At 40.3% G+C, this 27606-nt stretch overlaps 2 protein-coding genes across 2 annotated transcripts; both read left to right on the top strand.

Annotated features, from left to right (window-relative positions):
• Positions 1–658: 658 nt before the first annotated feature.
• LOC146640018 (membrane progestin receptor gamma-B-like) lies at positions 659–8810 on the top strand. The gene is made up of 8 exons (XM_085357120.1): positions 659–712; positions 955–1082; positions 3923–4128; positions 4377–4503; positions 5578–5622; positions 6479–6575; positions 7583–7727; positions 8536–8810. The coding sequence occupies exons 1-8, from the start codon at positions 659–661 to the stop codon at positions 8808–8810; spliced, it is 1077 nt and encodes a 358-aa protein (XP_085213246.1).
• Positions 8811–12536: 3726 nt separating this feature from the next.
• Positions 12537–23998, top strand: LOC146640017 (kinesin-like protein KIF23). Its single transcript, XM_085347032.1, has 24 exons — positions 12537–12550; positions 13109–13175; positions 13847–13975; positions 14234–14339; positions 14482–14618; positions 14709–14821; positions 14961–15131; positions 15364–15399; positions 15860–15972; positions 17781–17902; positions 18046–18148; positions 18294–18373; positions 18484–18603; positions 18943–19102; positions 19248–19412; positions 19638–19804; positions 19923–20096; positions 20433–20639; positions 20865–21173; positions 22971–23204; positions 23420–23508; positions 23699–23759; positions 23844–23884; positions 23983–23998. Exons 1-24 carry the CDS (start codon positions 12537–12539, stop codon positions 23996–23998), a joined length of 2934 nt encoding a protein of 977 aa, XP_085203158.1.
• The last annotated feature ends 3608 nt before the right edge of the window (positions 23999–27606 follow it).

The following is a 27606-nucleotide window of genomic DNA, read 5'->3' as shown; positions in this document are numbered from 1 at the left end:
CTTCAGAGTTTGAACAAGATAACAGGCCCGGGGAGGTCCGACTGGGCTCGGCCGTCTCTACCGGGCGTGACGGCTGATGTCGGTTTGGGGGTGGGGAGGTGGAGGGTAGATGGTGACATGTCAGTTTAACAGGGAGGCGAGCAGGAAAGTGCGTGAAAGGAACTCTGTTGACTTTTCTGCCAGGCCGATTTACACCCTACATTCATGATGTCAGCCTTATCTGGCCTGAAACTCTGAACTTCTGTCTAAAAATATTGTCCTCCGTTGCAAAACCTGCCTTACTGGGCAGACTGTCTTTGCCACAGGAGTGTTACGCAATTACAAAATAACAATAGCTTTGTTTCATAACGCTAATGTCGCTGTGACATGAGTAATTTTGGTCCAGTCTTGTCAAACTTTTTTTTTGTGGCCAAGCAGTATGTGTCTGTTTATGTGAGCATACACCTGTGTGTGCATACCCTCTGCCTCCAGAGAGACAGCAGGAGTAGGAGTGGCACAGGTACACTGGAAATTCTCGTTGGGTTTGAAGAGGGAGGACACGATAGGGGAGGAACCTTGAGAACAGCATGACAACGCAAACCTTATAAAAGACGGAGACACACCCGGCTTATAGCTTCAGTTAAGCTCGCCTCTCAGACAGCAGCACCTTGCCATAGTCATGCTCAGCCTCATTAAATTGCCACGAGTCTTCACCATCAATCAAGTGCCCAAAGTAAGTTTACCTTCACTCAATCTTTACAATTTTTCGCTTTTTATAAGTGCTAGAAATTTGAAAAAAGAAAAAATTTCAAAGACAAATCTCAAACATGCAAAATGTTGAAAAAGAAACAAACCGCTTTTATATTTGAGAAGTCCTAGTCATGCATTCTTTGTTAAACTCTCAGAAGAGGTGAAAACAAAATTGGTCTTCTCACATTTGGGCAGAGCACTAACTGCAAGTGTTTCTTCATTGAGGTTTTCCATGAGGACGGCATTATTACTGGGTACCGGCACCCCCGGAGCTCAGCCACCGACTGCATCCTGAGCCTCTTCCAGATGACCAATGAGACGCTCAATATCTGGACCCATTTTCTGCCCACCTGGTACAGCTGACAATTTTTTTTCTCTTGTTTTTCTTTCACTGCAAAGTTGTTTTCACCCCCCTGCTGTGCGCTTGGAAAGATTGACAACATGCGACACACCTGACAGAATTTAGATTCAGCTGGCAGGTGGCCTGGTTTGTACATGAGGTGACAGCTGAGCGATCAAGTACAGTCTTACATCATAGTTACTGAAGTCTTTCTACTATTTTCTCCGTTTACTAAATAAAAATATTAATACAGAAGCAAAGCTGAGCAGAAAAGCAGCGCTCCCGGCTGTGCTGACCCGGCTGTGAATAAAGGGGCAGCAGAGAAGCAGCTTTTTAAAGCAGAGAAGAGTGTACGTGATTTTACACTCCCTCCTGACCAGCCTGGTCGGATTCATGAAAGAAGGAATCTTGCACATCTTGTAAAGCTCGTAGGACTCTGAGTTTTCTAGAATTTTCTTTGAATATTTGCTTACCTTATACCTTCGTGGCATTTTCTGCAGTCGGACTTAAGTCTTATCACCTCTATCAGTACAGTGCGCTTGGAATTCATGTTATGTGCACGTCTTGATGGAGTTCAACAGATGGCAGAGGATCAGTGGCACGTTACAGTACTAATACTAAAAAAAAAAAGTTTAAAAGTAGCGTGGCCAGTTTTCACAGAATGGAGATCAAAAGGCTCACGGGACCTGCAGCTTCAGCAGCATCTGTTTGCACTGACTTACGTAACACGAGGACTGAATATACACAGATGTTTGTTGTGATTTCAGCAACGATGCGGGTCCCCCATCACCGTGCCTCCCTGTCACTGTCATTTTGCGTATGACGATGCTCAATCTTAATATGAGCCTGTTTGTGTTTACACAATTCATTATCAGCACTGTCCTGTTGACCAAAATTTGTGACTATTTGGGACGAAGGAGGATTACAAAGCTTTCCAGACAACAGACAAAGAAGTTTTCAAATTTGTAAAGTTGATCAGTAACTCATTAAATCTAGTTAGCTCATCATCATTCATCCTGGCATTTACAGAAAACCTTTCATTTTTCTATTTGAGCATAGTTATGATGGAGACTTAATGTCCTTTTTTATACTCAAGACTCAAGTGTAGATGTGGTTTCAGCATGAGCTACACTGATTAGGCAGTGCGTTACGTGAGGGAATTACTAAAATCTGAAAACTGCGATAAGGAATCCAGTCTGACGACTGTGTGCAGTAATTTAAGCCTGTCCAGTTTAAAGCCTGTCAGTTAGCACAACGATAAACCCAACGTAAGAGTTTGCATGACTAACAAACAGAAGTAAAGGTGGACAAAGAAAAATACCGAGGACTCTTTTCTAAAGTAGTTTTGGCTCCTCGGCCTCCTAAACTTGCGATTCCTCTCTGTCTGTTTGACAAACGTGACTCTGTCCATGACTTGTGGCAGCTCTGTAGCTAACGTCTCGATGCTGTTCTTGTTGTGTAAGGATTTAAAGGTACTTCAGAGGCTTCTTTTCCCAGTAGTCGCTCTGCACTTCCTTCCTTCCTTTGATTGCATGGGTGGTTGTGAGTGTCTTTGTGTTCAGATAAGCAAAGGACACATGGGTGTTGGTGTCCAGGGGCTCTATGTAGACCTAGGTAGTAATGAGCAGATCTGTGCTGAAGACTTTTGCATAAACTGCCACAATTAGTTAACTGCTCGGTGATGGGAAAAGCACGAGTAATGTTGATTTGTTAGTGAGGCGCTCTGAGAAGTCGAGGCAGTGACTGCAATACACAAGGCAATACAATATCCTCATGATAGGATAAAAGTGTTTGGAAAGTCAAGTCAGCTGCAGAGGTAACTGCCAAATACATCATTTTCTGAGTAATAAAGTACTTTTTCTACACTGATAGGTGCTACATACAACTTTCTGCTATTATATGTAGGTTTTCTGGCCTCCTTAATGTTGCTGTGTCGCTTCAAAGCACGGAGCCAGCTGGACGTTCCGGCTCCAGTTAATACTTCTGGACACTTAAACACTTATTAGCTTTCTTGCCTTGAGGAAAAGTTTGACTCTCAGGTCTGTGTATAAAATATGGAGCTAGACAGCATAGCGCAGTGTACAGACTTGAAGGGGAAACAGCTGGGATGTCACCTCGTAGTCCTTGAGACTTTGCTTTGTGGTTCTTTAATCCTTCAGCAAACAGAAATGTGAAAAATGACATTCAGTGGTTGTACAGAAAGCCGTGTGAAACATGGGAGCCAACGTGTGTTTACTGTGCTCACAGCTGACATATAGAGTATATTATTTCATATTTATACGTGACCGCAAATGGTATGACCACAGTGAATTCAGCGCTGAGCAGCTTACTAACAAAACAGAGCAATGATAGAAGTTGGGTTTAGTCATCGATGTGCGTCTTTCAGCTTTGACTGCCAGATTCTTTTTTAACCTTATAATTATCAGTTAGCTACAGTGCTCTTTAGTTAATAATTAACCTTTTCCATGTCTGACGAATGAAAGGAAAACCCCACCTAAAGTGTCACCCTAAACAGACTCAGAGCTCTGTTTGCCACGGCTGGAAAATCTGCCATGTTTGTTCAGCAGCATTGATTTGGTGACTATAAAAGCCATAGCATTCGATTTATATCATACCATCAAACTATTCATTAGACCTTCCCGTATGAAAGCACGTGCATCGTGTTTCTCCGTTTCTTCTTCCTGCAGTCTGTCTGTGCACACAGCCCTTTTTGTTCTGAGTACACCATCAAATAATCACACTCCAAAACTAAACGAATTAAAACTACTAAATACTCCTTATAACTAGACGCATCTGTCATAAGCATGTGTTACATCCATTCTGATTTCTTCAACCCAGTTTTTCTCCCGGCAGGTACTTCCTATGGAAACTAGTAACGGTGGTGCTGATGCAGAAAGCGTGGCAGGACTCCTTCACCTGGCCCATGGTGATCTTCCTGTTCACCTGCTGCATTTATCCACTGGCGTCGAGCTGCGCTCACACCTTCAGCACCATGTCAGTGCGGGCACGCCACATCTGCTTCTTTTTTGACTATGGCTCTATCAGTTTCTACAGCCTGGGTAAGTGAAAAACAAAAGCTGTTCGAGGAAGATACACGATGGGTGAATTTGTACTTCTACTCGAAAGGGGCAGGGACGTCCACTGCACAGTAGTGGGTCCACTACATGTTCAGTGAAACCAATGTGGATTCCCTTTTCTAAAGTTCAGGCGCAGTCTAAACTTATGGTAGTTTTCTAGGTCAGATTTTAATGGAATTATGGAGTGCTGGAAGACTAGATTTTCATGCTTATGGTGTGCTCGGCTGCAGGCTCAGCGATCGTCTATTCAGCTTACATTTTCCCCGACAAGTGGGTGAACAGCTCCTTCCACCAGTCCTACATCACCATCACTGTGTTCAACACCGTCATCTGCACCATCCTAGCATGCTACTCCAGGTAAGCTGAAAAAATGACTTTTACATCCCTACTGCTGATGCTGTTTCTATCCTAGATTTATGCTTTTATTATGCAAGACGAGGTGTCTGTACTATGCAATTTAACATGCGAGCCTTCTTAACAGCAGATGGCTTCACTTTGTGCTTTTAACAAAATTTTCCAACTGAAAAAAACATTACGTCCCCAGCTCAAAATCAATTTTTAACTGATTCAAGCCAATCTAAAATCTAAAAGCTCATCTTATGCAAGATGAATAAAATATAAGTGCCTCACTGTGTATGAAAATGAAGGGGGGAAAAACAGGATAGAACCTCTCCATCGCATAAGAGTGCAGATACAATAAAACTAACAACAGTACAGCTTTTTTTTGCGGGTGCATGGTGCAGAACTGAGCACAAACATGCTGCAGGTCCTTTTTAGCCTGTGTGACTGTGTGTTTGATCTAAACGTTTTTGCCCATTTAAAGCTCCAGCTGTGGGTGAAACTTTGAAATGGAAAGCTTTAGAGGAGTCCTCTGAGAAATTCAGTTAAGATCTAACATTTGCATCTTCTCATAATAACACACTAAATGCTTTTTCCTTTTCCCATGCTATACGTAACGCTGTATAGGCGAACATGCATGTTATCGTGTCGTCATTAGCACAGTAACACTTTCTAGGAAGCATACAGTTACGCAGTCAGTGTTTCAACTCCAGCTGAACTAATAAGAAGGAAAATATGTTTATAGCAGTTGGGAGAACCTGGTCCAGGACAACATTGTAATGTGACAACTAACAAATATTTGTCGTCTTTGTATCTCGAGGTTGTACTTGAGTACATGAGTCACGTAAATCTTGTCAAACAGCCTGAGCACCGTGCCGGCTTACATCAAAAGCTAGATCATTCTCAGCGACTGCAAATCAGAACTCTTGGAAAATGTAAAGCTTGCTTTGATCATAAGAGGCAAAACACAGTATTCACTTTTCCACGTTTTCCATTTACAGCAATAATCATATTTATTACCTTTATGTACTGGAAAATGTTGGCTTGGTCTAGCTAATGATTGTTCTTTCACTTATCTCTCCCACCGCTAAGGCTTGGCTTACCATTTCTACAGTATAATCACGACATCATTAAGAGGTAAACAAAATGTATTTGCTAACAATCTGCTCCTCCGTCTCGTTTATCGTCCTCTGAACTGTATTTTTCATTACATTGTCATTATTTAAATGCAAGGTGCCTACGTAAAACATGCGAGTCATCTATTTAAAGTATTGACAAGTCTTCGGACACACCACAGTAGGTGAATGGAATTTCGAAGGTGCAATTGAGCAACTTGCTTCTTAACACAACTGTTGTTATGTATCTGTAAATGGCGTGGTAAATGGCCTGTATTTGTATAGCGCTTTTCTAGTCCCTAAGGGCCCCAAAGCGCTTTACACAACCTGTCATCCACACATTCACACACTGGTGATGGCAAGCTACATTATAGCCACAGACACCCTGGGGCGCACTGACAGAGGCGAGACTGTAACTATACGGACGAGCCCTGAACGGTGACTGACTCCAAGCACAGTTTCAATTGGAGCAGGTTGGAGGAGCTGACACACAGGGCAGCTAAACGTGTTCTGTAACAGCCTGACTCACTGACTCAAAGTCAATCCTGGCTTCACGCAACAATAGGAAAGGAGCGTGCACTGCATTAACGTGCTGCTCAGAAAACATTTCATGGTCCACATGCTTCGTAAATTTAAATATATTTGCGTGTATTTATATTTTGAGTTGTTTAAAGAAAGATTTGTTTTATTATAATTTCTGGCTCATTCAAGCTGTTTTCAGCTGTAATTCCATTTTAATTTATGTTCTGTTTAAAAAATGTAGCAGGTTAATAATCAGTTCTTACATAATGTTTTCATTATCGATGATGATTCTGTTTCTGTTTCTGTAGAGCTTCCTCCACTGAAAATGCCTTTCTTTCTTTTTTTTTCCCCTCCAGATTCCCTGAGTACCAGAGTCCAAAGTTTAGCAAATGTCTTAGAGTCGTAGCCTTTGCCTACCCTTACCTGTTTGACAACATTCCTCTGTTCTACCGGGTAAGGCACTTTAAACATCCACTTGCCTCACAAGACACACCTGAAACACTATAAAGCAAAATATGCGGTTAGTTCTAGAGAGGTAACCATACAATAGGTAACAGACTGAAAGCATGTGTGTGTTTGTAATTTTCTGTGTGAGTATCATCTTCAAACTTCTTTGCTACACCAAAAAACACAGCATTTTTTAAGGGTTTTTGACCCTGGTGCTCAATGTTCCACTTCCATTTGTATAACTTAGCCATCAACGCTACCTCAGATTTAACTTTAAAGCTGTTGCTGCTTTAAATAAACAAAAATAATTATTTCCCTTACACAAGTTATGCAGAAGTTAATTTTATCATCACACTGCCTTTGAAAGTTTAGCCAGCAAACACTGACGCGAAACAACAGAAAAACGTTGGCAAATAGCATCAGTAGATGGCTACACAGAAGCTATATAGTACGGGGCTAATATTCCAATACATATTCAATATATTGCTGCATCCTTGGTATAATAATCTAAAATTATGTATGTTACAGGGTAAAATTCACAGCTACTACAGAAAAGGGCATAATAAACAGATAAAAATCACTAACCCCTGAAGAAAATATTTTATTATATCATAAAACAATAAACTCCTTTTATTGAAGGCGGTAACCTTCTATAAAATGACGTAACCCCTTCAGTGTATATCAAGAGGAGCCGAGTATTTTCTTTGAAAGACTTACAAAGCAGAAGCCAATTGCTCATGTTTGGAACCCACCTGAATACTTTACAACCAATTAGCTCCCTGTTTAGATACATGCGTTTAACATTTATGATGAAAACAATATCATAAATATCATAAATGTGAAAAAATACTCTTGTTTTTTTTCTCAATCTGCGTTTATGACATGAAAGCAGCTCCACTGGCAGATGCAGAGAGTTTGACCCTCATTAAGAAATTTTGGGGTGTTAAAGTAAAAAACAGTCATCGGCTATTTAACCATTGAAGTTAAAAGCGATTGTGCTGTCGTGTTCGCAGGTGCTCCTGTGTAAAGGGGAGGGCTGTACAGATAACGCTACCAACATCCTCCACTACTACCACATCACCCTGGCTTTTCTCACTGCTTTTCTGTTTGCCACCCATTTACCCGAGCGCCTGGCACCCGGAAGCTTCGACTTCATAGGTAAACCAGATCTGACGAGCACTCTTTATAATTATTAGCATGTTTAGCTTTTTCGGCCTGTTTACTGATAGAGCGTTATCGCCGGTTCCTCTTAGCTGTACATAGAGTTTCACAAAAACCCCCAAAGTAAACCACTGTACACAACCTGCTCAGCACTGAAAGGAAGACAGACAAAGGAGACATTTACAAGCTACTGAAAGCAGAGATCCATGAAAGAACTTTAACTACTGTCTCTTTGTTGGCAAAGATTACGTTAAAAATGCTCTCTGCATCGCTGTATTGTGCTGCATTTCTTGTCTTTTCCTTCAGCATGAAATTTTTTTTAGCTTTTTTGAATGGTCAATGTACTATTTATTATAAGTCATTTGTTTTGGCTATTTTTTTGCAATAAGTCTGTGATTTTCACGTCTTTATGGTTTTTGTACTTCAAATAAAGTGAATTTTAATGCTAATTTCTGATCCTAAGGTGAGGTTAATAAGCATTCGCCAACACTAAGGGGTAATTAATCAGTGACAAAAAGATCATAAAGAGTTCCAACGGAAAAACATCCATCAATTATAAACCAAACCAGCATTGAACAAATGTTTGACTAGTTTGACTTAATCATTTTCCAGCACTGCACTTTATTAAGTGGATATTAAAAAGTATTCTCTCTGCTGTGCTACAACAATAATGCATAATCACCTCTGTTTTTTCACATATCCTGTGTTAATGTTGTGCTTCCAATGTGAATCATTTGCTCAGTGCTGAACGTTTGCAGTCTACCTCTTTCCTCTAACAAACACATATCAACTGCTCCCTCTGCAGGTCACAGCCATCAGCTTTTCCATGTGTGCGCCATCCTCGGCACCCACTTCCAGATGCAGGCCATGGAGCAGGACATGACGATACGCCGTTCCTGGCTCGTGGAAAACTCAATCCCCATCACATTTGCCAACTCAGTGGGTCCGGCGCTGCTTTGTGTGGTGTTGAATTTGGTTGTCATCTTCCTCTACAGCCTACCTCTCCTCTTGGGCCCAGTCTGCAAAGACAAGAAGTACAGTAGAGGACCAAAGAAAGACAAACTCTGCCCCCACAGCTGAACCTCCAGCTTCATTGGTCATGGTTTAAAGGGCTTTAACTCATCCAAATCATACACTTTATATGGTCCCAAGACTAAAGAAATTGCATTATGGGTAATATAAATGGTATAACATAGTGAAGGGTGCACCAGATGAGGAACTGACATGATGTTTAAATGAATCACGGTTGCATTTGGCCTTTAATTATCAATGAGATGCCTGCTGCTGTGCTGATAGGCTGAAAATATAGGTGCAAGGTACACAAACATAGCATGAAAATTAACAACGTGTTTGTTAAGTTTCATAATATGTAACGACTTTTAAATGTTTCTGAGGAAACCTGTTTCTACATGAAGCTACAAATGTAGCAGGTTAGCTACATTACGAGGCAGCGCATGTGTGTTTATCTTTTTGCTTCTCCGATTTCCACACTTGTGGTGTATGAAGAGACTGCAGGGAACAAAAACTATGTAAAATACTGTTTTTTCCCTTTCAATTGCAGGTTTTGATGCTGAACTGACAATGTGCCTTTTCATGTTTCTCATGACTGCCGTTAAGTTAAATGTGACATCAGTCAAATAATGCACATCAAACAAATGAAGCAGTTTTGTTCAGGGAGATCAGATGTTGTTTTTTTTTAGTTTAAACTTCAGCTTAATAGACTGACAGTGTGGTCACTGAGCACAGAGCTGATGTCCTCTGAGTCATTTATTTCCCTCAGAATGTCTGATGTTTCTGGTGTTACATTTTCCTGGATTACAAAACAGAGTATTTAAGAACAAAGTTATTTATTATGAGTTTTTCATATAAACTGTAAACTACGATTGTCTGTGTCCCTTTTATTTTAATTAGGAGCATCCTGTTGCATAATGCTGGCACATTAGTGTTTATCCTACAAGTATTTACATCCTATAACAGGGTGACCAGATCCCAATAAACTAAATGTGGGACAAACAGTTTGTTTGTCTGAGAGAAATATATGAGTATGAGTGTGAGACATGTGAGGCCTGGAGTGTCCAACCTAAAAGAATAAACAGATGTAAGCTATGCAGGTCAAATGTGAGGGCCAAATATAGTATTCGAATACATAGTATTCATATGGGCAGAGTCATGTGAGCAAAAGCAGGACAGCAACCTGCTTGCATCTACAAAAAATGGCCTGCTAACACTGATTGCAACTTGTGGTGACTAAATGGTTACCCAGATTGTGGATGTTTTAAAGTCACAACCACTTTTGATCCCAAGGTAATTGCACAGGTCGTCTGATAAGAGGCAACTTTTCTGCAAACACTTGTAGCCTGAGTTGGACTGGCTGGAATCACTCTCAGAGAGATTTTCAAAGGGTTGCCAACCACTGCTGTCTAATTTCGAAATGCAGACATGCCAACATGTCGCCAAGACTGCTGGCAATCATGGAAAATGACTCCCACCTTCTTCATAACACACTGGACAATATGAAGAGCAGTTTCAGCAACAGATTCCTTCAACCTTGCTGTCTGAGGGAACAACGCAGGAGTTTGTTCCTTCCTGCTGCTATCACTCTCTTTAGTTCATCCACTTGGGTCAGACCCACACATACTGAACCAGACTAAACATTGCTCACTGCACTCTGTCACTTTGTACTCCACAATGTATACTTGCACACCTGTACACTAATATCTTTAATATCACAGAAATATTAGTTAATAGTGTCCTTTTATATTCATGTATATAGTTATATTTATATCTCTATAAAGAGAAAATTCATTTTATGTGATTTGTTGTATGCATGCTGCTGTGACAATTCACAGTAGCATTCTTTTCTGGGATTAACAAAGTTTCTCTGATTCTGATCAGTCTGCACAACTCGAGGGGACTCGACTCAACTGCCTGTCAGTTGGTTGTTTTCTGGTTATATACCGATAGAACAGGACTGTTACTGAGCATAACCCATATGGAAAAGAGATATATAAATCTTATAAAGTTTGTATCTGTCTTGTGTGAAACTTGTATGAAAAGCATACGAGAGTGAAAACAGATATAAGATCCCTAGAAAAATTATATAAATGAAACTTGTATGTTTTGGATACTTAGTAAAATAATATATGAAAGTGGCCACTTTCCTGAGTAAATCATATAAGCCTTATATGATTCACTATATGAAGTAGGCCACATCTGATGCAAGTCTTTTATAAGTTTTTTCTATTTCTTTTCCATATGTGAGAGCTAAACGTGGATTTCTGTCTTTGTGCCCAATAACAGATAGGTGATTTCCAAGGACCCATTCAAACAGACTTATAGTAGACTGACTCCCTCTTATGGCAACATTTGGCAGGTTTCAGTGACAAGCTCATTTTATAACTTTATACAATGTAAAAATTATTTATCCATTAACTTTCTTATTGAATAAATGTATACTGCCAATGTTTAACTGGGAATGTTTGCAATAACACTGTGTAAACAACCATGGCAGACCCAGTGGCATTTTAACCATTCTTTATTAATACTGGATGGTTGCTGTTCACAATACACGTAGAGCTGCAGCTCTCCCGCTGCCCGCTCAACACCACCACAACAACAACGCCAACCACAGGACCCAGTACAATGTTTAATTCGGCGGGGCGTAATTGCGGATGCCGTGCAGGTGCGTCCGCCTCCTCTGCACGGCACCACAGGCCACGCCCCACCACACACTGTATCATGGAGTGTATCGTGGTAATTCCCACCTGTACTATTTGGTCACTCCATATCATGATCCTCTCCTGTGTGAAACTGAAAACAATGATAACTTGGGAAAAGCACTGGAAACTGACTTTCACTGACTTCACACACTTATAAGCACTTTTCCAGTCTTGTTGCATTTCACATGTGGTAACTTCCATGATATTCATATTTATTTTGGTCAGAAAATGACATGTTATCCTGCAAATGACCCATGAAGAAAGCCTTTCTGCTTTCTTCACAGCCGTTAAAGGCCAAATTTTAGAAAAGTGTCTGCCATGTACTGCTAATTTTTGTATACTACAGCCAATCAAAATAAGAGACTTTGACTCAGAGGGTGGAATGAGGGGACCAAAATGCTGTGCTGTCCCACAAAATTGTAACATCTGGTCACCCTTATAATGCCAGTACCCGAAAGGAGTTTGCATCGTGTCAACATTTTTCCATAATAAAGAGACCCAGTGAGGCCTACTACAATATAAATGCAACCTTTATCTACCGTTTGTGTAATTCTTCAACCAAATAAACATTGGGTATAAAATGTAACAGAATACAGGAGATCAGGCAGGTGTCTGACGCTTAGACGACTCACTGAAGTGTTGGAAAAAATAAACTGTCGAACTAATTAATTGCAGATTAATTAGAAAAACGAGTTATTTCCCCAAATAGTCACTCTAATATATTGTCACCCAAGTCCCCCTTCTTTAACGTCTCAGGTGTAATTTAATTAAGGTTAATTACTAGTTTCAAAGTTCAGAAATAAAACAGAAGTTAAATGTTACGACATTGCTCTAAAAAATAGGAATGAAGAGGAAAGTCATGCTAAACTTGTGAAAATACAGCTTACCAGATTTTCGGACCTGTCTGTTTGATCCAGAGCTAGTAACGGAGTTAGGAGGGGGAGAGGATGGAGGCGGGACTTCCGCTGCAGAGTATTGAGATTGGCTGGAAGTTCAGATTTTCGGAAGAACGTTTACAAGAGGGAAATTTTCAAATCGAGAAGAGGCGCTCGTGAGAACAGCGGAGAGGGTGTTCACAAAACAAACAATGCAAAGACCGGGGTCAGTATTATCATCGTTTACACGTCTAACAGTGAACAGGTAGCACATTATAAATGAGAGACGTATTAAAAGGACGTTAGTTTACGGTTGTTCTCTGAAAAGGGAGCTTTGAGATTATCGCCGCGTAATTAAAACCGTCTGGTAACTGCTCAACTGGCTTCCAAGCTCAGATTCAACTCCTCGGCTGTTTCTGACAGTGTTTGCTACACTTTTTTTAAACCTAAAGGGTAGCGTGACTTCGGTTTGCTTAACGTTCAAAATATAATATCGAGTAAGAAATAAAAATTACGTTACCGTGGTTAGCGAGTTAGAAGCTAACTTGGCTAGCTAGTTAGCGTAATTCATAAGAAGACTCCATTCATCATACACGTCAGACCCTCACTGACAGTTTTTTTTCCTTCCGCCTACCTACCCCTGTCTAACTGTGTAGTTTGGCACTTTAAGCACACGTCTGTTTCTACATAATACCGCACAAGACACACACACGTTAAGATAGGTCGGTTATTCCGTAACTAAATAATGTGTTTGGTGTTGATGGTGTTGTACTGACACTTCCAGCAAAGGGAAGACTCCTCGGAGGCCTGGGCCAAAGAAGGCGTCCAACACAGAGAGAGATCCTGTGGGAGTAAGTGAACTTATTTACTCATTATTCATGAAACTAAAGTATAATTAATGGAGAAGCCATTACTGTCAAATCCTCTTTTTTTGTAGTTTAGTGCTTCGTGTAAACACAGACAAGACAAGGTGATCGATGTAGTTCTTTACAGCTGCCAGTGCTTGTGACAGATAATTGCTGTTTTTCAAACAAAAATGAGAAAAAGGTGACTTATTTCAACCTTTTTGAGCCTTTTGTTATGACCATGCCAGTTAACTGTTGAGATTTGTTGTCTTGCTTATCGTATTTGTTAGTAAACTGAATATTTGGATTTGTACTGTTAACTGAGCAAAATGGCAAACTGGATTGTTACTTGGACTTGAGTTAGAAAAGTTTGACACATTTTCCCAGTGTTCTGGGGTTTCAGAAACTAAACAGTTAATCATGTGACTGATTGACTTAAAATCTTCTAGTCTAAAGAATTGTTAGTTACAGTCCTGTTGAATAATTTTGTCCGTTTTAAGCTCACAGACAGACTTCAAATCCATATATGTCCGTGAATTACCCTCCATCATGGTGGAGGGCTTTGTGTGTTCCAGTGATCACAGGGGTTATGTTTTGTTTCTAGTAGGGTCTCCAGACAAATTGGTCATGCGTGGGCGCCAAACAAAGAGCTTTTATAAAAACAACATTTATTGTAGGTGTACTGCCGTATACGGCCCCTTGGATCAGAGGATGAGGAATGCTGTGTTGAGATGATCAGCAGCACCACCATTCAGCTGCATGCTCCTGATGGTCTTAAAGCTAACCGAAATGGGGAATACAAGGAGGTAAGTGTGTTTTATAAAAATGTAAAACAAGCTGGCCACTCATACTTGATTAGTATCCCCCCCCCCCTTTTCATGAGCTCAGTTTATCGCTGTTAAACTGTGCTGAAAATCACAAAACAATACTGAACCCAGCAAATACCTGAAAGCGGCTACCAAAGAATTTTTTCGACAGCGATTTCATAAATTATAGTAACTGCTATTATTGTCTCTATTCTTCTTAATACCATTGATGTATGTTCTTGTTTGTTTACCCTTCAGACACAGTACTCCTTTAAGAAAGTATTCGGTATTAACACCACTCAGTTGGAGTTGTTTGAGGATGTTGCCAAGCCACTGGTAGAGGATCTAATTCACTGTAAAAATGGTAAGTCACTTGACATGTGTAATGTGTACTTTGAAGACTTGCCAAAAGATTACTGCTAGTTTGCCGTGCTGGTTCTCTGTGTGAGTCTCTGTGAGAGTTGCTTTACTGTGATGTTGCAATATCCTACCTACCTTCACCACAGGTCTGTTGTTTACGTATGGTGTTACTGGAAGTGGTAAGACCTTCACTATGACTGGCTCACCTGGAGAAGGTGGTCTTCTCCCCCGTTCTCTAGACATGATCTTCAACAGCATTGGACCCTTTCAGGCTAAAAGATTTGTAAGACTGAACAGTTTTGTTTTTGTTTTGTTTTTTTGCAGAGTGAGGCATTTACTGAAATTACCGAATATTTGTTTTAAACCTCTTCAGGTGTTCAAACCAGATGATAAAAATGGCATGGAGATCCAGAGTCAAGTTGATGCTCTCCTTGAGAGGCAGAAGCGAGACAGTCAGCAGGCAGTGCCCAAAACGCCATCTTCTAGGTAGCTAAGGAGTCATTTTAGTCCACTCTTCACTTTATACTTTCATGGTGGTCACGAGCACTGTTGACATTTGAGTTTAAAGTTTGCATTTCATTGTTAGGTTACTTTTTACTTTCTCTTCTTTCTTTTTTTTTTTTAGGCAGAAGCCTGACCCTGAATTTGCAGATATGATCAGCCCAGATGAGGCCTGTAAATCGGAGAATGTGGATGAAGACGGTTGTTACGGTGTGTTTGTTTCCTACATTGAGATCTACAACAACTACATCTACGATCTCCTTGAAGATGCTCCGTATGACCCGATCAGACCAAAGTAAGAGATTAGAAATCAACATATGCTTTTGAAACATAACGTCTTGTTAAAAAGCTCTGTGTACAAAGCTACCCGACAGCACCCATACTTGTGGTGCACATGAAGATAGCAGTGTTGAAACTGAGAAAGTATAAAATGATACCATGTTTTTTTTATTTTATTTTTTATTTTTTTTGTGCTTCGTAGGTCTTTACTGACAAATTGTACTTGTAAAAACCCTGTTTTTTGTTAGGTGGCTCGGTGGAAGCACGCCTGTGCGGAGCAATGAGTATGTGTATGTGGCCAGTAAAATTGCATTACACAGTACTGTTTTTCATAGGCATAACTTGGCTGTAGCTGATAAGTTGTTTAAGTAATCAGTGCATTCCCTTCCCATTAATCCAGTCGTCTGTTTGTAGCATAGGTGTAGCTTACTGTTTTGTTTTTTTGTTTGTCTTTGTTTTTTTTCTCCCGCCGTTGTAGTTAATTGGCTCTCTGTCAACGTAGAGGAAACAGTGTCTTTAAACATTTCAAGCTGCTTTTGTGCAAATGCTGTGTGCATGTGTCTGTACCCCTAAATGAATGTGTATGTCTTCCTAGATTGCTTTTTTTTTTTTTTTTTTTTTAAATTTAAATAATGGCGCTAACAATTATTTGGCATCTGGCTTTTGCTGCTTTGCTTACTATACCAACATGTAATTGCGTTACCTCACTGGTGTTTGCTTAGAAATATTTTGAATTTGTTGTAGACCACCTCAATCTAAGATTCTACGAGAAGATCAGAATCATAACATGTATGTGGCTGGCTGCACAGAGGTGGAGGTAAAATCAACAGAGGAAGCTTTTGAAGTCTTCTGGAAGGGTGAGTAGAAGTCAGAACTTGAATGTGTTGAAACATTTTAAACGGTATTGTGTCTGTTTGTTTTTTCTTATGATGGAAATCAGTAAAATATTTAAATCAAACAGTTCTTATGAGTTTGAAAAGAGTACAGATGCTGAGTAAAATGTAAAAAACAATAAAGTAAGTGGTACTAGAAACAACCAGCTGGAGGAAGACTTTGCAACTAATTATGATATTTGGCTGCAAAAGTAAAGATGGGCTGAATATCATTATCATCAGTACCTGATATCATCAAAAGATTCAGAATCTCTGTGCGCAGGGTATAGGGCCGAAAATCAGTATTGGATGACCATGACTTCTGGGCCGCTACAAGGCACTGGATTTAAAATGGGCATTATTATGTGGTTAAAATCCCTGCAGAGGCTCAGAACAACTTTTCACTGCCATCTACAGATCCAGTTTAAAGCCCTATCATGCAAAGAAGCAGCCATATTTGAACATAATCCAGAAATGCTGTCATCTTTTTTTGGGCGGGCCAAAGCTAATTAAAAGAATGGAATGAGGCAAAGTGGAAAACTCATCAGATAAATTGAAATCTGAATGATTTTTTTTTTGTAAAATATAAGCTTTAAAAGAGTTTCTATATTGCATGTAAATGGAGAGCAGTGACTTAGATTTTACAATGTTTGTGCCATGCTGGGATTGCTGATGTACAGCAGAACAATTTTGAGCTTCCTGCAGACATCCTCCTGACTACCAGCAATGCAAATTTGTCCTCTGTAGAGGACCTTTCTAAACCTGAATATCTCCCATCCACTGCATACTACAGAATTACCTCCTTTTGGAATCTACAGAGGGCATTTAGGGTTTTCCAATGATACCAAATGTAAAGGGGTGGGCCTTTGGGAACTTTAGTTTTTTAATCAAGGAACATGGCGGCCATCGCTGCAAGCACATTTTATGGGGAGAACAAAAGTAAGTGCATAAAACTTTTCATTGAGCAATTTTTGGCTATAAATGTTAGCATATTTTAGATGAGGCTCTTAATAACACATTAAAACATAGTATGCTTAATTCTAACCTTTTTAGTATAGTATTGAAGTGTTTAAAAAATGTCCTCCGTAGTGGACATTTGTAGTCATTTCTTCCATTTTGTTCTGTTTTTTTTTTTTTTTTTTTTTTTTTTTTTAAATGACCAGAAAATGAGTCCTTTTTAGAAGCAGAAATAAATTTATTGCAGTTTGTTGAGGGAAACTCAGATCTTGAGTTGTCTGACGAAGAAGATCATAGGGAATAAGCCCTTCAAGCAGAAAGAAAGGGGAGCATCAGAGACGGTACTCAGACGAAGTCCTCCTGAACTTGCAGTTCTGTACTTTCTTGATCTGGCAATCACCAACTCATGGCTTCAGTATAGCAGTGACTTGCAGGTTTGGGTGAAGAAACCACTAAAATTCCCTGACTTCAAACTGCTCCTTGGTGAAGAGTTGAAGCAAATGTTTGCCATAAAAGTTCAGTTTTACATGCTTGGCCTTCCTATGTCCTCTGCAGTGGACATGTGATATCTAAAAAAAGAAAAACCTTTTTTTCCCCAAAAAAATTATTTCTGTCTTTCTGATTACCTTACAAACATTGGGGGATTTAAAAAAAAAAAAAAAAAAATTTGATTGGACAACTTTTTTTTTTTCCCCTGGTAGTCAGGAGGATATGGCAGCATTTATAATAAGTGATAAATCAAATTAACGCAAATAAATGGAAATTGTAGTAAATTAAAGTTGTTACTGCTGGTTTTTGAGCTCACAGATTGTGTTAATGATCTCCTCTCTGTCCAGGTCAAAAGAAAAGGAGGATAGCCAACACTCAGCTCAACCGTGAATCCAGCCGCTCCCACAGTGTCTTCACAATAAAACTGGCCCAGGCACCGCTAGATGCTGATGGGGACCACATACTACAGGTGACGCGCAGCCCTTATTTAAACATGTTTACATATGTCAGTGATATCGGTATCTTCAATTATACCTTTTTATTCAAAGAAAGACCGATGTTTTTGTTTTTTATAATGCTTGGTGATGCTGACACAATGTCACTGAACAACAGGACAAAAACCAGGTGAATGTGAGCCAGCTGTGTCTGGTTGACCTGGCCGGCAGTGAGCGCACTAACAGGACCAGAGCAGAGGGAAGCCGTCTCCGTGAAGCGGGTTTGTCTGTTGTTTGTGTTTTTGTTTTTTTTGTTGTTGTTGTTGTTTTCAGCTTTTCTAATGTTAACCACATTCTGAAAGTTTCTTTATGTAGAAATCACTTTTCTTAGGAGACCAAGCATTTTTAGTGATGTCTCATTTGCAGGAAATATTAACCAGTCCCTGATGACGCTGCGCACATGTATTGAAGTCCTGCGTGAAAATCAGATGTGTGGAACTAATAAGGTTCGTGTTTTATCATTTTCCCACCTCCTTGATCTCTGTTTTTAACATTTGTTGTTGTTTGTTTTTTGTTTTTCATTCATTGCAGTTTCAGAGCTGTTGTTTTCTTTCAGATGGTGCCATACAGAGACTCCAAAGTTACCCATCTATTTAAAAACTACTTTGATGGGGAGGGAAAAGTCAGGATGATTGTTTGTGTCAACCCAAATGCTGATGACTATGAAGAAACTGTGGTAAGACATTTTCTTTTCGTGTGGTAGAATGGCCTGCATGAGCAAACTTTTCTTTTGCAGCCTTGCTGGATGCTTTATGAAATAATGTGTGTACTTTATTGATCCCCGTGGGGAAATTCCTCTCTGCATTTAAACCATTCACTCAGTAAAGCAGTGGGCAGCCATTGGGCACCCGGGGAGCAGTGTGTAGGGACGGTACCTTGCTCAGGGGTACCTCAGGGTAGCCGTTCAGTGGATTCGAACCCCCGACCTTCCGATCATGGGGCCACCACTCCACCTACTGAGCTGTCCCTGCCAAGTAGACTATTTCTAAAGAGTCCTCCATATTGTGTGTTGCAGTTGGTGATGCGCTTTGCAGAAATGACCCAAGAGGTAGAAGTGGCACGGCCGGTTGACCGTCCAATATGTGGCCTTGCTCCTGGACGCAGGCACAGAAACCAGGCTTTCAGAGACGAGCTCTCACGTCGTCTGGAAGAACGAGGAGGGCCCAGCAATGCTGGTAGATCACCTTCAAGTCTCTGCTGCTTGCTCATTGTGCTGTTATTATGCTGCATTCATACATTTAAACTTAAAGCAATCGGAGATGTTTTATTTTTTGTATGTTACTCAGTTTAAACAATCTTTACCATATCTGATTCTCATAGTAGATGACAGAGTTCTGATGACTCAGCTTATAGAAAGCCTTCCAGATTTACCTACTTGCGAGCTGGTCGACCCAGCTGATGACCAGACGCTGCCCCGCATGATTGAGGTCCTGGAAAGGAGGCATCAAATTCGACAGATGATGACAGAACAATTCAATAAAACTGGTACAGGCCATTTGTCTCCATCACGCAAAGTTTGGAATTCCAGGATTAGGCTGTTAGAGCAGATTTATTCGGTATAGCAGTGATGCATCAGTCTGAGTGTTTTCAGTATCTAAATCTTTTTTCTGTAATATGGATTGTGTTTTTGTTTTCACAAACAAGTAACATTTCTATTTAAAAATAAATATAAATCTACATCTGTTAATATCCGTGTGCTTCTTCCTACAGCTAATACAGTGAAATCCATGCTGCAGCAGTTTGACAGCCAGCTCAGTGCAAAGGATTACTTCCTTCACGATCAACAGAGCAAACTGAATGAAAAAGACAAAGTCATTCTCAGTCAGAAGACGGAGATAGAACGACTGGAGAAAAAGTCCAAAACGTTGGAGTATAAGGTGCTGTCTTCTTTCTACAACTGACACAAAACACATGTTCTTGGAAATGTGCATTCAGTTAATTTTCTTTTAAATAATGGCCTGCATTTAACTGTTTGTGTACGCTGCTCGTCTTCAGATCGATATCCTGCAGAAGACGACGGACATGTACGAGCAGGACAAACGTGCACTTCAGCAGGCGCTGGAGACCCGGGAGCACAGGCTACAGAGCGAGCTGTCAGAGAGGAAGCGCATGGAGCAGCGCATGCAGGGCGCGGTGACGGACACCAGACTCAAGTGGGAGAAGGAGTGTGTAAGTGGAGTTGTTCACTGTTTTGAGCCATTAGGATATCAGGTATTGTAAATTATTTTTCTGCAATCAAACGTTAATTTGCACAATTATAAGTTATATTTTACAATTGCATTTCAAATATGCATTGAGAGCCCTACTGTTTGGAAACATTTGTATGGGTACACACGGAGATTAACCCACATAATCTACCAAAACATGAACAGTGCAATGTAATTATACTAAACTCCACTTTGTAATGTCCCTCAGATCGTTCATGTAAGTTTGTAATTCCAATTGTTAGATATGACACGATCAAATAAGACTTTAAATATTTTCTTGTCCATGGTTTCTGATTAGGAGAGACGGGTGAACGCAAAGCAGCTGGAGATGCAGAACAAGCTGTGGGTAAAGGATGAGAAGCTGAAGCAGCTGAAGGCCATAGTGACGGAGAGCAGCAGCGGTGGCAGCGCTCCCACTGAGCGTCCAGAGAAGCCCGAGAGGCCCTCAAGGGAGAGAGATCGAAACATCCAACAGAAGAGGTCTCCCTCTCCATCACCACTTCCTGTGAGTTATTTGCTGATGCTGCATGTTTCGCCAATGTGCACCTAATCATTCTGTCAACCCGATTGAATCAGCATGTTTCTAATCATTGTGAAAATCATGAGCAGGAATCCTGACATGTATACGCTTACTGGTTACATCACTTTGTTTTCTACTTTGTCTGTTGCTCTGTTGTGAATTTGTGTTAATCTGGAGCACCTAACATCCACAATACCTCATCCCTTTCAGGATTTCAGCCAAACTCCTTCCCACCAAAATAAAGCCAGAGTTAGGGTGTTTCAGGACCCCACCTCCACACCATCCTCCTCTGACTATTCTTCAGTAGCCTCCAGCATCTCTAGGTGGGAGCAGAGGTTCCCTGTAGATTCAGGCAGCCAGAATAGGTTCACCGGGACTCCCCAATGCAGGAGCCGGACTCCGGCCACATGCCACAGCACCAGCAGTGTTGGTCACAGGAGAGGCCAGCGCAGGGCCCCAGGCACTGAGGTCCCTGCCACCACTCTTGTCTATGGACTAGACCTAGAGGCAGGCACAAGGGTCAGTGTGTGCTAGAACCTAGATGTTCATCTCTGTGAGCCTGTAGTTTAAGCTTCGCCTTGGTGTAGAACTGCATCTGTGATTCCAACAGCTGTCGCCTTGTTTAGAAATACATTGAGTAGCAGCATCAGTGTAGACTGGTGTGTCTCCTGTCCTCGCTCTTAGGCAGACTGATCTGTCATGCTTGGAAATCTTCTTGGCTTGCATCTTAAGGCTCATGAGTATTTACATCATGTTTGTAGATCTTTCTTTTTCTGGATGCAAACTGCTCTCTAGAAATGCTTTTTTTTTTTTTTTTTTTTTTCTTGTACTCCAGTAGCAAAATGGCATAAACATGGTATTGAAATGAACAGAAACATCTTTGTTCAAAAAAACCCCCAAAAAACACTGAGTATTAATAGTCTAGGGTCTAGGCCGTTGACAACGGTCCTCCGGAGTTCTCGGTCCTGAGCCTTATAGCAGCACCAGTGTTGCTAATTTTCAAATTAATGCTGAAATTTGCTCAATAAAACTGGATGATAATAAGTCGGCCAACGTGGGTGGGGAAAAGATTGGCTTTTGTAATGGGTGTCTGCATTACAAGATATGCTACCTTTGTGCTTCTTTGCATGCATTGTCATTAATTTCTTAATTCTTTAGAGTGCTATCACTTAATCGAAGGGAATTTTCACACCTATAGTTTGTTTACTCTGGTCTGAATCAGTTAATGACTTTGTAACTTTAAGCTTTCCCCTTTTGATTTGGTTCGCAAGTGGACTTCAAGCAAACCAAAATGCGTCACTACAGACCACGCGAGAACGTTCAGTCTGCTAATTGGCCAGATGTGTCTGGGGCGGGAGCAACAAAAGTAGATGCAGGAAGTTGCTGGGTTTTGAACTCTTGGAGAACACAGAATTTGCATTCATTTCACAGCTAGTTGCTGACCCGTACAGATCTTTACACATCTCTATGGGCGATCGTGGCTCAAGAGTTGGGAGTTCGCCTTGTAATCGGAAGGTTGCCAGTTCGAGCCCCAGCTTGGACAGTCTCGGTCGTTGTGTCCTTGGGCAAGACACTTCACCTGTTGCCTACTGGTGGTGGTCAGAGGGCCCGGTGGCGCCAGTGTCCAGCAGCCTCACCTCTGTCAGTGCGCCCCAGGGTGGCTGTGGCTACAATGTAGCTTGCCATCACCAGTGTGTGAATGGGTGGATGACTGGATATGTAAAGCGCTTTGGGGTCCTTAGGGACTAGTAAAGCGCTATATAAATACAGGCCATTTACCAGGCCATTTAGTACCCTGCCACATTCCAGAATACAAAACACACATGGCTTTTTTTTCCTTGTAAGTAGCTCAAACATGTAAGATGCACCTGCTAGTTTGTTTGGATTGAGGTCGGGTCACATTCAAACCATGAAGAAACCCCTTAGTTCATCTGCATTGGTCTGCACCTGAGTGTGATTACTGTGTTCACACCTGCACAAGTGAACCACACCTGCACAAGTGAACCGCACCAAGGGGGAAACGAACCAGAGTTCAATATAAACTGACAAAACACTGCAGGTGTGAAAACACCCTTTGACAATGTGTATTGCTGGAAGACAGTCAAACTTTTAAATAAACTATTAAACTTTGATTAGAAATTTCCAGAAATAAAGTTTATAATGCATCAACTTCCTGTGACTTCCAGTAATACATTTATTTTCCTAACAAGCTAACACCTTCTAGTGTTTCACCTTCCCTACTAACCTCGACATAGTTTGATTGGAGTCACATGTGAATAACTTCCTGGTTTGTCTTTCTCACATTGGGATCACCAGAAGGCTCTTCCAGTTCATCCAAAACACAGGCGTTCACACTCTGCCGGTGGGGAGAAATGGGTAGACCACAAACCACCTTCTAATTTGGAGTTAGACACTGTCATGCAGCCAATCATACCCAATGCAATCAAGGTGTCCACCCCAAGCGAGAAGGCTCTGTCTAAATGCCACAAGTATGTGCTTAGACATCAAGAGCTTGCCTCTGACGGGGAGATCGAAACCAAACTGATTAAGGTAAAATCAAAAAATGTGACTAATTTTTGGTGTTTGATTTTGATCATTTTAGATGTTGCATGAATTTCACTTGATTACAGTGTTTTAGTGGGACGCTCCTTCCTATTTACTTACAGATTTAATTCTGATAACACTTTCTTCCTCCTCTTTCCTTTTTTTTTTTTCCTTCTTTTTTTTTTTTTTTTTTTTTGTTCTTGTTGTTTAAACCTCACCAGGGTGATGTGTTTAAGACCAGAAGTGGCGGACAAGCTGTGCAATTTACAGACATTGAGACGCTCAAACAAGTGTGCCCGTTAGCACCAAGGTACAGTATTATGTACAGAAATGTGATATATTTCTGTGTGCACAGAGAAATATGACTATAATACCAAAACATAGCACTTATTAATGCTAATCAAATACAAGTTATTAAATGTTCCCAAATAGAGACTGGGAAAGGTTTGAATCCTTACTTTATAAGAGAACTGACTTAAAAACAACGCTCTTTGTTTCAGTCGCAAAAGGCGATCAGGATCTGCAGAAGGACCAGCTGAAGGGGAGGACATAGAAAACAGGGTAAGCTCTTAAAAAGCGTAAATACAACCACGAGCAAAACTTTACCTATGCTTTCTAATCCCTGTTCAAACTTTCCCTCCCTAGGCTCCAGCGGCTAGCACAAATTCATCCCATGGGTATCAAAAGTAAGCACAAAGCATGTGTTTGTTTTATGTACTTTAGATTTTGGTTTTCAGTTCAAACTAAACTCTGTTCTTGGTTGTCTTTGTTTTCTTTCTTCCAGACGCAGAAAGCCTTAAATTGCCCTCAATATTTTCATCTTGCTTTTAACATACAAGAATGGGTAATTGTGAGGAAATTGAAGGGAAACTATGCATCTTTTGGATACCAAGTTGGGTCTTTTGTTTGTTTTGTTTTTTTTGTTTTTTAATTCTATCAAATCATATTAGGAATTATTCTGGTGGAATTATCATTTTTTCAGAACAAGAGCAATATTTAAGTTGTAATTGCTGTATTTGTGTTACTTTTTGAATTCTGGAAATATTTCTCCTTAAAAACATGAACAAACTTATAAACACTCTATAAATGGAACTTTTTATGCTTTTGAATGCTTTGTACTATCCAAAGACGACCACATGCCTCTATAGACCGTTGTGCTTCTTTTTTTTTTTTTTTTTTCTCCTATGTCATTGTTTTTCTTTTCAAAGGTCATTGATTGATCGAATGCCAGACTAAGCATAATGCTGATTATTAAAAAAACAAATTTTAGAATATACTGTGTAGAATTGAAACTGTAAATATTACACTATTATGTAGGTTTTGAACTCGATCCCTGGCCTCCATGTAAATAGGTGTCATGCAACTTTTTACTTTGGCTTATTGAAACATCTCCTAAGACATGTAGCACACTGCTCTTTCTGGTGGCATTAAATTTATTCAAACACAAACATCAAGCCTCATTATGATTTTTTTTTATTTTTTTATTTATTTATTTATTTATTTATTTATTTTTTTGGTCCTCAATCACCAAAGAGCGAATGGATTAAACTGACTTTGGTCTTAACCTTTCTAGTCCTGGGATTGACTTCACTTGCCTCCCAAACTCTCTTAGTTCATCATGGCAAAGATAAAACAAGGTGCTGGAAACATTCCTCAGAGGTTTTGGTCCATCTTGACATGACATCATCGCACAGTTGTTGCAGATTTGTCAGTTGATGTGAATGTGGGTACACTGTGGTCATACTGATGGACACGGTCAACAACAATACTCATGTTACTCAGGCTGTGGTGTTTAAAAGCCTGTGCACGTTGTTGCCTCAGTTTCCTTTTCTTGGGGTTAGAGTCTTCTGGTAGCCCATCTGCTAAAGTTTGATGTGTTATCCATCCAGAGATGCTCCTCTGCATGACTTGCTTGTAACGAATGCTTGAGTATTTGCCTTCTAATCAGCTTGAAGCAGTCTGCCCATTCTCTGTAAAGCCTAGAGAGGATTGTCAACAGCTTTTGAAAAACACAGACAAGCCCATCTGGCACCAACAATCATGTCAAAGTCACTTAAATCCCCTTTATTCCCCCGTACAGTGCTCCGTTTAAACTTGAGTTAGCCTGTTTGTTTAAATGCTTTGAGTTACTGCCATTGGCTGATTGCATTAATGAGCAGCTAAACCTAATGAAGTGGCCAGTGAGCATAGTTCATTGTTGTATTTAGTATTTTTGTTTAATGTGATTAAATTAACAAGAAAAATAATAGTAATGGCTACAGGTTAGTGTGAATGAAGAAGTTACTGAGAATGATCCTTTTGATTATTCTTAAAGGTGGGGGACTAACTGTTATTAACTTGTGTAAAGAGAGATTGCATAAGCTAAAACTCAAACATATATTTCCCTGACAGCTTCTCAGCTTGAGTTCAAGACTTCCTTTTAGACTCGGCACACAGATTGCCTTGCTGACAAGTAGACACTTTATGCTTGTTTGTGCAACATTTTTGGCCTGTCAGCAGGTGAAAAATGTCAAACCAAACTACCAGCTAGACGTACACACTAGCAGCCCTGTCCTCACCTCTGAGAGGAAAAAATCCCGTGGACTGAGGCTCTGCTTGCATTTTGGGATGTATAAAATTCCATCAATATTTATTAACTGCGTTGGCAAAGTCGGTGCAACCGGAGTATAACTGAATTTTCAGATGACAGATTAGGTTATGAGAGCAGCGTGTCATTGATTGCAAAATGTTAAAGCTTGACATCTTTATGGAGCACAGTTGATTCTTTTCCTCCTTATTAATCATTTTATTTTCTTATACTGCTGTTTAAAAGGCTTCTTTCATTTCACTGCACTGAATGCTTACTTAACTGTAGTTTACAGTCTGAACAGCAGATGGAACTAAACCGCTTTAGAAGGCACAGCCAGTATTTCTAATTGCAGATCAGTGAGGAGTGTGTGCTTCTGATATGCTTGAGTTGTGGGTTTCATTCTCCTTTAGGCTAAATCTGATCTGCTATTATTACCTTAAAATGTTCATCTGGCCTTTATGATCCATTTTCCTTTCTGCACGTTACTCGCTTGACCTGAAATGACCCGGGAGTGAAACGAGTGTGACAGTCATCCATTTATGGAGGTTTAATGCTGCCTGCTCATTCACCGCCGCTGACATTAGACAGCTTGTGCCTCCCATGATGCCCTGCTGCCTCAGCGGTATCATTTCACAGTGAATGCCTGGACAACCAGGATGATGAGGTCACTGATTTGATGAACTACTTTTCTGCCTGGATGATGAGCTGTCATTAGATTGAAATTGCCTTATTTTCACTTCACAGGAAATGAAGCTGAAAAGTATGTGTGGTGACGGCTAATGTGCACTTGGCAAATTGACTATGGAGGGCAATTTGGTTACTAAAACTTGCTGATGGAATATGAGCCTTTTTGGGGGGTTTCTTTGTTGTTGTTTTTTGTTTAACACAAAACACGACGTTACAAACAGTGGCTGCTCAACTAAACATGATTTTGTTCCCTTTCATCAGGAGGCTCTTGATATAGGATTTTAAATTTTCTGGCTACTGATAGTTAGTGTTTCTAACAACATTTGATGTGTAAAAATAAATTGGTGAACAGGAAACTCAAGTGAGTGTATAGAAGTGTGCAAAAGGCTTTAGCCACCCTTCAGTTCTTTATATTTTGCCAGGAAAATGGGGAATAGGTGCAGCGATTTATTGAATTAAACATGCATTCAAATACAGTAAATAAGGCAAAAACAGAGATTGTATAATGTTATCAAAGCTCTCTTAGGCAAGCGATCTTGTCATTTCTTCAAGGAGTATTCAGGAATAGTTCTCCAGGCTTCTTTAAGGACATTCAAAGCTCTTCTCTTGACTGACTTTAGTTTTGTTGTCTGTTCAGTGTCTCTCTTGACCTTCTTCATACATATGAACAAAGATTTCAACCAAAACTTTAAATTTGATTCCACTGATTTTCAGTTTAGTTGTTGAGTAATTTGGGAAATCTCTGCCTTTTTTCCTGTTTCCCTTTCTAAAGAATGGCTTCTTGAAAGCCACCCTTCCACTGAGACAGTTTCTGATGACCTTCAGTGAACAGCAAATGGATGAACTGAAGGGGCACATGCATCTCTTAGATCCTGTGTGAGGTCTTTACTGCTTTCCCCCCTCCTGTTTCTTCAGGACAGGACTTCCAGACCCTATTCTGCTGCTGTAGATAGTTTTTTAAGGCCTGTCATGTCTTTTTTTTGTCCTCCACTTTTTCAGTTCTCTAAAATTTTAAAGGACAAACTGCACACCATGCTAAGATATGGCATGTTTTCAGCTAATAGCTCTTTGGGAAACACCTTGTTGGTGAAAGAATTCATTTTTATGTCAAACTTTGTTATATTTGGCATTTGTCATAGGGACACAGGCTAA

Source organism: Diplotaxodon limnothrissa, linkage group LG1 (assembly GCF_057381915.1).
Source record: "Diplotaxodon limnothrissa isolate DT_005_m linkage group LG1, D_limnothrissa_male_GT1.1, whole genome shotgun sequence".
Classification (NCBI taxonomy): domain Eukaryota; kingdom Metazoa; phylum Chordata; class Actinopteri; order Cichliformes; family Cichlidae; genus Diplotaxodon; species Diplotaxodon limnothrissa.
The sequence above is the reverse complement of the archived record's forward strand: the minus strand, read 5'-3'. Positions and strand labels throughout refer to the sequence as shown.

What these genes read in the sequence shown, in the direction of transcription:
- LOC146640018 (XM_085357120.1), top strand. Translation starts at nt 659, where the DNA reads ATGCTCAGCCTCATTAAATTGCCACGAGTCTTCACCATCAATCAAGTG. An exon ending in CCATCAATCAAGTGCCCAAA is followed by an intron (nt 713 to 954) that starts GTAAGTTTACCT and finishes TTCTTCATTGAG; the next exon opens with GTTTTCCATGAGGACGGCAT. An exon ending in ACATTCCTCTGTTCTACCGG is followed by an intron (nt 6,576 to 7,582) that starts GTAAGGCACTTT and finishes TCGTGTTCGCAG; the next exon opens with GTGCTCCTGTGTAAAGGGGA.
- LOC146640017 (XM_085347032.1), top strand. An exon ending in CAGAGAGAGATCCTGTGGGA is followed by an intron (nt 13,176 to 13,846) that starts GTAAGTGAACTT and finishes CATTTATTGTAG; the next exon opens with GTGTACTGCCGTATACGGCC. An exon ending in ACGCCTGTGCGGAGCAATGA is followed by an intron (nt 15,400 to 15,859) that starts GTATGTGTATGT and finishes AATTTGTTGTAG; the next exon opens with ACCACCTCAATCTAAGATTC.